This window comes from Onychostoma macrolepis, chromosome 12, assembly GCF_012432095.1.
Source record: "Onychostoma macrolepis isolate SWU-2019 chromosome 12, ASM1243209v1, whole genome shotgun sequence".
NCBI lineage: Eukaryota > Metazoa > Chordata > Actinopteri > Cypriniformes > Cyprinidae > Onychostoma > Onychostoma macrolepis.
In genome coordinates this window covers 9,972,004-9,984,139 of record NC_081166.1, presented here as the reverse complement: position 1 = coordinate 9,984,139, position 12,136 = coordinate 9,972,004, and the positions used below count along the sequence as shown (strand labels likewise).

The following is a 12,136-nucleotide window of genomic DNA, read 5'->3' as shown; positions in this document are numbered from 1 at the left end:
TGCTGGAATGAGCAAAACAATTCCTAATAATAGGTTTGGGGTCTTCAATCCAGTTAGCTTGTTTAAATCATTAAGCCCTCTGGTAAATGAAGATGAGACTGGTGGCATTCACAAGCGCACTAAAATTTAGTAGCTGAGTTTGGGAGCCTCCAAGGTGCTTAAGTTGGGTCTCATTTCCATTTTTAGAAACACTAAAAAAAATCCTAGTAAGACTTTTTAACAAGCTTTTGCTCTAAGGTGATGTTCACATGAACAAACAGGACTCAGTTATATCTATACAAATGACATAAATTACCTTTTTAAGTGAGCTTATTGACTCAATGATCCAATCATACCATTTCTCAAGCTTTGTCACCATTTTTGGAGTATAAAACTGTTTATGAATAAGAACTGCATTAAGATTCTTCTAAGTCATGCAAATAACTTTCTTTTCGGTGAACTACGCCTTTAAATAATACTCTTGTAAGGTAATTAGCTGCATTTTGAACTCTCTACAAGCTCGCAGATGCAACACCCCAATAAAGTGTGTAATAAGCTTGCTGGACTGTAACAAGTTGCATATGCTAAGTGACTCTCACAGCATATTGCTAAATGGGGATGTTTGCCAATTTTGTGTAGGGTTTATTAGACTTTTCTTTTTAATTAGCAGACTCTGTTTTTTCTTGTTTTCTAATATCAGAAAAAGATGGCAAATACATAATACTGAATGTTAGATGTTTTTACCTAATGTTTAGTAAAACTCTTTCTCGGTTTCAGATGTTCTTGTTTGTGTTTGTACGGTGACTCATTCTAGAAAGTGAAAAGGTTGCTGTCGCTTATTTTTATAATTATTAATGCGTACCTATTATCGCTGTAGTGGGTACAATCCATCCAGTGGACACTCTTTATTGCTCCCCTTAATAAGAGACCATTCATTTTTAGGATCAATGTAATCAAATTAGTACGTTTGCATGTGCACCAGAGAGAGGATGATCTAATGTGGAGCCTGTGCTCTTTATAAAAGTTTCTAGATACTGATATCATAAACAAGCCCTTTGAGGAATATCTTCATAAACAACAGCCACAGATGTTGACCTTTTGAAGTCACATTCACAGATGTACCTTTCAGTCCTGTTGGACTGCCGACGACACGGCACAGTATTGCGCACACAAGTGCCTGTGGCAGGATCAACACTCTCCACGATGACAAAAGGCCTCTCCTCCAGCGTGGCCACAGTCAGGTGGCGGTTGTCAGACACGGGCTCCAGGAAGCTGCCGAAACGGGGCCATACAGGGTATCGCATCTGCAGAATCCCTCCCTCGCAGTTTCCTACCTGTGGAGGGATTCAGAAGAGGTGAAAAGATGAAATTCTGAGCTTATGATGTAAATCAATTATATATTTATAACAGTATAGCAGACTACTTGCATAAAATGCATATAAATATCATTTTTCACAATACAGCGGGTAAAATAAGCATTGAACACATCACCATTTTTCTCAGTAAATATATTTCTAAAGGTGCAGTTGACATGAAATTTTCACCAGATGTCGGTAACAATCCAAGTAATCCATACATACAAAGCAAGCAAAACAAATAAGTTCCGTCTAATAAAATGGAAAAAGTATTGAACACATGAAGAAAGGGAGGCATGGAAAGCCAATACACCAGCTGAAATCTATCAGTAATTAGAAAACAATCTTGCCCCTTGTCAGTGGAAATTAATATTAGTTGGTTCAGTCCCAACTGATGGCCTATAAAAAGGTGTCTCATGACCAACGTGTCACACAAGGAACATTTCATGATGGGTAAAGGCAAAGAGCTTTCTCAAGACCTTTGCAAAGTTATTGTTGCAAAACACACTGATGGCATTGGTTACAGAAGGATTTCTATACTTCTGGATGTTTCAGTGAGCACTGTTGGAGCCATAATCCGGAAGCGGAAAGAACATAATTTCACCATAAATTGGCCACGACCAGGTGCTCCTCGCAGGATTTCTGACAGAGGAGTAAAAAGAATGATCAGAAGAGTTATCCAAGAGCCAACCTGGAATTAGCATGTACAATTGTTTCAAAGAAAACAATAAGTAATGCACTCAACCGCTGTGGCCTGTATGCACGCTCACCACGCAAGGCTCTATTGCTGAAGAAAAAGCATGTTGAAGCTTGTTTAAAGTTTGCTGCATAACATTTAGACAAGCCTGTGAAATACTGGTAGAATATAGTCTGGTCAGATGAGACAAAAAAATTGTACTCTTTGGATTCCATAATACACACCATGTTTGGAAGTCAAATGGCACATCCGAAACATCATGGTATAGCAATGTCAAAATTCATATAGTTGAAGGAAGGATGAATGGAAAAATGTACCGAGACATTCTTGATAAAAATCTGCTGCCATCTACCAGGATGATGAAGATGAAGGTGGACATTTCAGCGAGACAATGATCCCAAGCACACAGCCAAGGAAACTCTCAAATGGTTTCAGAGAAAGAAAGTAAAGCTGCTAGAATGGTCAGCCAATCACCTGACTTGAATCCAATAGAAAATGTATGGAAAGAACTAAAGATCAGAGTTCATAGAAGAGGCCCATGGAACCTTCAAGATTTGAAGACTGTTTGTGTGAAAGAATGGGCCAAAATCACACCTGAGCAATGCATGCGATTAGTTTCTCTATACAGGAGGCGTCTTGAAGCTGTCACTACCAACAGAGGCTTTTGAACAAAGTATTAAATCAATTTCAGTAAGCGTGTTCAATACTTTTTCCCTGGGTCATTCCATTTTATTAAACAGAACTTAATTTCTGAACTTATTTGTATTGTTTTCTTTGCATGTATGGATTACTTGGGTTGTTACAGACAACTGGTGAAAATTTCATGTCAACAGCACCTTTACAAATATATTTACTGAGAAAAATGGTGACGTGTTCAATACTTATTTTACCCGCTGTATGCCTTAGTAAGATTATATTTAAATGCTTAGTTTTAAGATAAAAGCTCTGTAGTTTTTTTTTTTTTTTTTTGTGGACATGTAACGATCAGAAAGTTCACATTTTACTAGCTAAAAAAGTCAGACAACAGAAGGCATGGAAGGTTTTTCAGCAAGATTTGATCATGTTGATAATTTAGAAGACATTTGCTTGGTTTTATAGGTTTAAGACACAATGTTTGTCATTTCAGTTTTCTATTTTATCCTTGTTAAGACCTTTCGAGAGGTAAAACCACACACAAACATTCAAGCAAACGACAGGAGTGATAAAGGAAAATGTTCCAAAGTCCAATTCATGGTGTCTTCCTCAGGGGTATGTTGTATTTTTCATCTGCTGTTCAATACGATATGTTATTCGTTTGTCGCGCCATCAGCGTGATGTATAATCAAATATCCCAAAGCTTTCTTATGTTATTCTCTTTTATTGCTCTGATTGTTTAGGTTTTCCCTCTGAACTTGGAATGAATTTGTAATAATGGTTAGAATTTATACTACTCCAGTAATGAAGGTGTTGCACAAAGCTGTAAATCTCCCAGGGCTCAGAGGCTCACGGGGAATCTTTACAGAGCTGTTTGTAGACTGTGGAAAAGCCCTATTATCCAGAGAGAGCTCAACCCACTGGTCCAGCTCAGCTTAAAAGAGACTATGGAGAGCTGGTTGCAGAGACGCCTCTGCTAAAATTTCCCAAGGATTCATGCGTCACACCCAAATACCAAAGGGGAAGAAGTACAGATCTGCTGTCCATTCCTGGGACCCTGTTTTGACAGAAGAACATATACTCCTAAAATCTAAAAGCTGCAGTCCATTAGCTGGTGTTGTTATTACTTGACTACTTCTTGAATGTGTGACCCCAGCTGCTCGATTTGAGCAAATAGTTTAGCATCTGTATTCCCAAGCCATTTTTGCATCATGTTTTTTAGAAAAACGTAAAAGAGCCAAAAAATGGGTCCACCGCTGCATATCGTTTTACGACAAAAAACAGGAAAGTGTTGCCACTAATTGTGCAGCAGCTGTTTGACAGCATTTCCCAAATGCAGCGGAGGCTTTTCGGATTGGGAATTGTAATCCATGTTTGGTTATGGTATTAGCTGTGAGGGGAAGTGAGCGTGATAAGCCTCGGCAACAGGGATTTATTGAAGAATCATTCATAAACTTCAGCAGAACAAATAGATTCAATCTCCGGACTCCAGGTGTGAATAACATGACAGCCCAGTGGCACATCACATCTGATCATTAGCAATGATGACAAGAGCACTAAAGAACATTTTATTTGCACATTAAATGAGGGTGTTCTGAAACTGTTCTTTATATGTCAAGAATGAATCCAGACAAAGCCCAGCAGTTATTTCTGCCTGTTTTAGTGAGCAATTTCAGCCTGAAATAGGCCGTGTAGTGAAAGTGAGAGGTATAGTAATTCAGCAGAATATAATGGCTGTAATAGCAGGGTATTCTATTCGTGTTCTAAGGTGCAAGCCAGATTTCGGTCGGAGTAGATATCTGTTATTTGGAATAGCCTATTTCGTTTTACAGCTGCCTAGCATACCTGGGATGCTTCAACAGAGATGTTCAAAAGCCAATGTCTGTCCAACACTAAACCAAGTCATCATGTACTTGAACTACAACAGCATTTTGTCGATTGCAGTGATTCTCAACTGGCAAGTCGCAGCCGAAAAAGGATCCCAGGTTTGTTCTGAAAGGTTGCAGAGTGTAGGGATGGACGATTTTGAATTGTGAAGATGCCCACGTTCTACTTTTCAAACGAATCATGGAGATCATGACCAAATGTGTGCTATTTATGACCATATGTAAATATACTCAATTGACAGAACTTTGTAAAGTTAACACATTAGAGCAATAAAGAAACATGGTTGAAAGCAAAGAGATAAACCATGAAAGAGAACTGAATCCTGACTTTGAGATGGAGTGGAATGCAAATACTCAAAGCACTATTAGCTTGAATAAAAATCAATGTATATTTTGTTCATGCAGTGTATTTTACATTTGATTGCTTTATTCAATTTCTGTAATATTTCTTACCTGAATACTGTTAGACCTGAAAAAGAAAGGTTTGTATCTTTGTTCTATTGTATTTATTTGCTATATCTATTGCTTGTCTTTTGTGTCTTTGCTGTGTTTACTTGTCTTAAATAAGTTTAAGAACTTTTTACTTATATTATTTGTAGGGCCTACCAGTTATTACTGCTCTGTCACTTGTAAAATAGTCTTAAAAATGAATATGAAAAAGAACTGTGATAAGATTGTTGATCGTGCTTCATCCTTTTTTCCTAAAAAAAAGGGATTTTTTTGCCAATTGCCAAATCCTGGGGGACAGTGGGAAGCAAGTAAAAAACATTCAGTGCAAATATAAAATGCAACTAACCATTTAATTTGGTAGTTAAACTGCAAAATTACCTTATTACCTTTTAATACAAGTAAAATAGCATTACAATACTTCCCATATGCCTGGTTGTTGACGTCAAAGGCAGAGCGTCCCATCAAGCGCTACATATTTGTCAGAAGCAAAGCAAATTAGGCAGAATTCTCAAAAGATGGCATTGTTTTTGTTTACTTTTGGACAACAAATAAGCTTCATACTGTTTCAGGCTGCCACTTATGGACCCAGATGCTTTGCATTGAACATCAAGCGAAGCCACTGTTCTTACATTTCCTTCAAAATTGTACACTAATTACACAGATGTACAAGGACATTTTTAAAACCAGCGTTTTCCACAGATTGATCTGCGTCATTTGGGCTTTGTCTGTCTTGGAGATACTATCATGGTTCCAGCAGAGAAACACAGTCTCGGTGCTGTCAGTATGCCTGTACTTTAAAATAGGGAAGCAATGATTCATCTCACTAATGACTTCAGCACACAACATGAGCAGGGCGTGCACAGCATGGGAAAGTGAGGCGGTGCAGAGAGTGTCAATGGGAGCGTGAGAGGGGCTACAGAGCAAGGTGACCAGATATAGATAAACTGTTATGTCACACAGAGGGGGGGGTCAGGTGAGCCGTGAAGGCCAGAGAAGGGAGTTAAAACTAAATACTGAATTGAAAAGAAATCTATGAAATCTCTTTGCAGCTCCTTCACATGTAACTCTACTTGTCGTGCACTTGTTAACAAGGAGTACGAATTACTCTCACTAATTGCACAGTTTATTTGCACACACTATCTGCATTGTTTTAGTGCTTAATTTACTAAAGGAATTATGCAAATTAGCAAACACACCTGCAAAATCTGTGCTGAACGCTATTTGTATGTCACTAGAGCAGACTCTAGCATACTAAGCCTGAACTGCACAGTATTGCTCCACCAATGCGATCCAGATGCCTGATTCAGCTCTTTAAAAGTGCAAAATTCACCTGTCGACAACGCGTGGCTGGATATATGCCCAGTTATAACAGTTTTCTCCATCATTTTATCGTCATTTGATGAATTACTACTGTCACGATCAATAGAAAATGTACTTAAACATCTCTTTTGAATTAAATTCCCACATTCGTCCGCTAACAGTGCAATGTTAATTCTGCTGTGCAAAAAGCTATGATTTTTGTGAATAAAGCACAATATGAGCCTAATTTACATAGAAAGAGGCTTGTTTGAGCTGAAAAGAATGACAGTTACCTAATTTAAATATTTAATTTAAATTGCACCACATTCAGTAGCTGGTTAAACTGGATTGTTGAAATGCCACATATAATAGTGGTGCAAATGGAAAAGAAAAAGTGAATCCAGCCACTGAACTTTACAGAAAAGGTTCATAAACCTATTCTCAAAATGAGGTTACTTAACTTAAATTTAGTTGCCATCTACTTGCCATTAACAGGACTGAGAATCTGAGCGCATTTACGCAGTAATATTTATTTCAGTCTTAGACGACAACACACATCCTCTAATATCCGTATCCTCTAATCCATCTAGAGGAGGGTGTGATGACCGGATGTAAATTTGGATGTCAGTTTGATCTCTATTTATTCCCCTAATCTCTTTTTGTAGTCAGGTGGTGTTCACACATTGCCAGACGGCCTACACATGTCCCTATCACAGAGGCCAAAGTGCTGGAGGGTTGGCCATGTGAGGAAGAAAGGACTGTTTCAGAGAGCCAAGTGTAATTGCATCATGACCTGGTGTGGATGGTAATAAATCTCTAGCATTGGAGGAGCCTGTGAAGCTGGCTTTTATGATTCTTGTTGTATTAATGTGAAAATCTGCAAATCAATAAAAGCTAAAAGTTATAGAAATGGTCCAACATATCAGAAAAATAGCTGTCAATGTCTTATAATAAGATGCAAAGAAGACAATAGAATGACAATATTTTTGAAACAAGTTTCTGAAATAAGGCTCACCAAGGCTGCATTTATTTGATCAAAACACACTGAAAAACAGTAATATTGTGAAATATTATTACAATTTAAAATAACTTCTAACAAGTTAATTTGGTGTTCAAGAAACGTTTATTACTATCAATGTTGAAAATAGTTGTGCATCCCCAAAATTTTGTATTCCCTGGCATTCAAATCCATAATCTTTGCATTACCAGTGCTATACTCTACCGCCCAATGCCACTAAAGTACAATGTAGTCAACTGACATTTCTGAGTCGTTATACAGGTGCTTCTCAATAAATTAGAATGTTGTGGAAAAGTTCATTTATTTCAGTAATTCAACTCAAATTGTGAAACTTGTGTATTAAATAAATTCAATGCACACAGACTGAAGTAGTTTAAGTCTTTGGTTCTTTTAATTGTGATGATTTTGGCTCACATTTAACAAAAACCCACCAATTCAATCTCAATAAAATTATATTGACATGCCAATCAGCTAATCAAGTCAAAACACCTGCAAAGGTTTCCTGAGCCTTCAAAATGATCTCTCAGTTTGGTTCACTAGGCTACACAATCATGGGGAAGACTGCTGATCTGACAGTTGTCCAGAAGACAATCATTGACACCCTTCACAAGGAGGGTAAGCCACAAACATTCATTGCCAAAGAAGCTGGCTGTTCACAGAGTGCTGTATCCAAGCATGTTAACAGAAAGTTGAGTGGAAGGAAAAAGTGTGGAAGAAAAAGATGCACAACCAACCGAGAGAACCGCAGCCTTATGAGGATTGTCAAGCAAAATCGATTCAAGAATTTGGGTGAACTTCACAAGGAATGGACTGAGGCTGGGGTCAAGGCATCAAGAGCCACCACACACAGACGTGTCAAGGAATTTGGCTACAGTTGTCGTATTCCTCTTGTTAAGCCACTGCTGAACCACAGACAACGTCAGAGCCGTCTTACCTGGGCTAAGGAGAAGAAGAACTGGACTGTTGCCCAGTGGTCCAAAGTCCTCTTTTCAGATGAGAGCAAGTTTTGTATTTCATTTGGAAACCAAGGTCCTAGAGTCTGGAGGAAGGGTGGAGAAGCTCATAGCCCAAGTTACTTGAAGTCCAGTGTTAAGTTTCCACAGTCTGTGATGATTTGGGGTTCAGTGTCATTTGCTGGTGTTGGTCCATTGTGTTTTTTCACTGCACCCATTTACCAAGAAATTGTGGAGCACTTCATGCTTCCTTCTGCTGATCAGCTTTGTAAAGATGCTGATTTCATTTTCCAGCAGGATTTGGCACCTGCCCACACTGCCAAAAGCACCAAAAGTTGGTTAAATGACCATGGTGTTGGTGTGCTTGACTGGCCAGCAAACTCACCAGACCTGAACCCCTCAGAGAATCTATGGGGTATTCTCAAGAGGAAAATGAGAAACAAGAGACCAAAAAAATGCAGATGAGCTGAAGGCCACTGTCAAAGAAACCTGGGCTTCCATACCACCTCAGCAGTGCCACAAACTGATCACCTCCATGCCACGCCGAATTGAGGCAGTAATTAAAGCAAAAGGAGCCCCTACCAAGTATTGAGTACATATACAGTAAATGAACATACTTTTCAGAAGGCCAACAATTCACTAAAAATGTTTTTTTTTAATTGGTCTTATGAAGTATTCTAATTTGTGAATTGGTGGGTTTTTGTTAAATGTGAGCCAAAATCATCACAATTAAAAGAACCAAAGACTTAAACTACTTCAGTCTGTGTGCATTGAATTTATTTAATACATGAGTTTCACAATTTGAGTTGAATTACTGAAATAAATGAACTTTTCTACGACATTCTAATTTATTGAGATGCACCTGTATGACCTGTAGTGTTACTCTAATAGGTGTTCCAGAAATAGAGAGATATGACTTCCAACCACTTACTTCTATAAGGAAGAGGTAAAACACTTTAGGGCACTGCAACCAGGGAGACTGTATCTCCAGCTGTGTGTTCCCTCTGAAGTGTTTCAACATTATTATTGTTACTTCTTATAAGACTAACCTTGTCCCAGAGTCTCTCTCGATCCAAAGCAATGATCACCATGGAAGGATTGGTGAGATAGCCATCAGCGTTGAAGGAGAGGTCCTTATACTCCCATGACACATTTAGCATATGCCTGCAGAACAAATTTAGCAGCTTTAAATTAGTAGACCAAAAAAAGTAGATTTGAATTTTAAGTGACTGTACAATTGCCTGGATTTTATCCATCTCTGAAATGAGACAGAAGACTATTAGGTAGAAAAAGGAGGACATTTCAAATACAAGCCTATAATTTTTTTCTTCCACCAAGTCAAATGAATATAAATCAGAGCGTACAGACACTAATACATTTACAGTATTCATTCGCTCTCTTTTAATCCTCTTTGTCTCATAGACCTGAACATTTTTCCTAAACGAATTGTTCACTTATAAGACCAGCAGAACACGAGGAAGGATTTAACAATGTCATTCAATTTTACGGATGCAAAGAGCAGCGGCAGCTAGCATTATTCAGACATCATTGATAATTCATAATGGCTAAAATCATGACATGACTCACAACTATCAACAAAAAAATCTTGACAAGAGTTCACATACACAGCTCTATATCCATCTTATCCACCATCTTTGAGATTTATAACTACTTTGTAAACAACAAAGCTCATAAACAACTATTCAATCTCAGTGATGTTTTATACTGGACAAATATGCAGTAAATATGAATGTAAATTACTTTAACAGCAATTTGTATGCAATGATTCAATGATTCAGTTCTCACTGACTTACTTTAATGGCCCTTTTTTCATTGTTGGTTTTCGTCATTGTATTGAAAAGAACCATGTGAAGATACATGAAATAACATAAAGGTGAGTAAATGTCATGTTCATTTACTCTTCTACCCATCTTACCATTTCACCTCAGACCATCCTACTGATAAAACGTATTTCCGAGAGAATATTTTCTGTCTTGCCACCTGACGAATCCTTTGATACTGCCCAACCAGTCACAACCGTGTCCTGTCTCAAAGCCAGTTCTTTAAAGATTTCTTAACTGTCTTCTGGCAGACATTTCTTTTCATGCTAGAGAGATGGGCAGACACCTGAACAGCACCGAAGCCTGAGAACATTCCGGATGGAGGACCCAGTCACTCATGTGTCTCTGATACGCTTGATCACAGAAAGCTTGGAGAGGCAATTGGAACACTATTTAATGAGGACGGTGACTCCCAGGTGAACGGCAGATTTAACAAGGAAATCTGGAGAATCTCCCAGTCTCATTACAACAGAGGAAGACCACAAGAAAAAGCGCAAGAACGCAATGTTTTGTCTGGAAAGCTGTTTATGATGAAATCTCCTGAGGCAAACTAAGCTGTGAGAATTAAAAATGTCAGGATTTTGAGGATTTGTAAATTTGCCACCCACACATTCCTGTTGAATTTGATGTGATCAACACGTTTGACAAAAAATAGGGCAATGCTGGCCAAGGGAGGACTAAATATATGACAGCTTCATAAAACATTACTGGCAGTCACAGTACTCCAGATATTCCAAAGGGATATCTATGATATACTTTTTTTTTCAGGACATGATGTTAACGATGATTACACTTTCACGACTAATTAAAAAAAATTTTTTTTTTACCACATTTAGTACAATTTTAAAAACAGTATAATGTAAAATGAAAAGTTTTACTTTAAAGTACATTTTAAATCATTATGTTTTAATAACATAATTCTATTGTCATGTTTAAAGAAATGCACTTCTTTAGATGTGTGGACATAACATTACATTTAAATTGAGTACTGTGTATTTGAAATGTACTAAACTGCAACATAATCATTACAAATATATTTACCCCTTATGCTGTGCTGAAAATCCTTTACCTAATTTGGTGTTCCCAGTCAAAAACGATCTTGTAAATCTGTCATTATGCCACATTTTCACTAAATCTTTAAATTAAATTATTATGTCAACTTGTTTTCTTTCTATTAGCACAGGTTTTGTATTTCTTTTTGTAATTGATTTCTGAGCTTATGCACCTCAATTTGTAAGTGAAAAAAAGCATTATTTGTAAATAATTGCCAGTGTTCACTCAAAAACATAGGTGCATACGCTCAAATAAAAAATAAATACAAAACCTGTGTTATTTTAAAGCAAAAAATGATAAAAAGGTTGAATCCAACATTTGGCAAACATTTAACATAAGAAATTTATTTTTGTAGGCCAGATATTTTTGACTGGGACCACAACAAGTATGGGGAAAGAAGGTGGGGAACAAATACTAAAATAATAACAAAAATTATACATTTTTTGGGGGTTTATTCTGTGTGAGCAGTAAGTTTGGTCACACTTTATTTTAAGGTCCAATTCTTGTTATTAACAAACCATTACTATGACTTTTGCCTCAATAAACTCCTGATTTGTTGCTTATTAATAGTTAGTAAGGTAGTTGTTAAGTTTATGTATTGGGTAGGGATGTAGAATATGGCCATGCAGAATATGTGGTTTATAAGTACTAATAAACAGCCAATATGTTAAAAATAGATATACTAATAAGCAACTAGTTAATAGTGTGAATTGTCCCTATACTAAAGTGTTAACATAAGTATTAGTCCAATGTGATAACATTTGCATTTTCAGGAAAAAGAAAATCCATGGGTCAAAATGACCAGAACACAACATTAAATACATTTTCTATAGAAAAAAAATGACATTAAAATATATATTCGTTAACCATAAATGCTTGTCAGTACATTTACTCAGCAGTACACTTTGACCATATTTCAAAGTAATTATGAAATTACATATAAAGATGTACTTCGGTGTGTAAAAAAAAAAA

General features: G+C 37.1%; 1 protein-coding gene across 1 annotated transcript in view; it reads right to left on the bottom strand.

Annotated features, from left to right (window-relative positions):
- The window catches only part of grin2cb (glutamate receptor, ionotropic, N-methyl D-aspartate 2Cb), a 54,536-nt gene that overhangs the window by 15,098 nt on the left and 27,302 nt on the right, over positions 1 to 12,136 (bottom strand). The window contains exons 8-9 of the mRNA XM_058794282.1: positions 9,320 to 9,434; positions 1,102 to 1,313 (exon numbers count right to left, since the gene is read on the bottom strand). Coding sequence (XP_058650265.1) covers positions 1,102 to 1,313; positions 9,320 to 9,434 — 327 coding nt within the window. The remainder of the gene's footprint in view (positions 1 to 1,101; positions 1,314 to 9,319; positions 9,435 to 12,136) is intronic.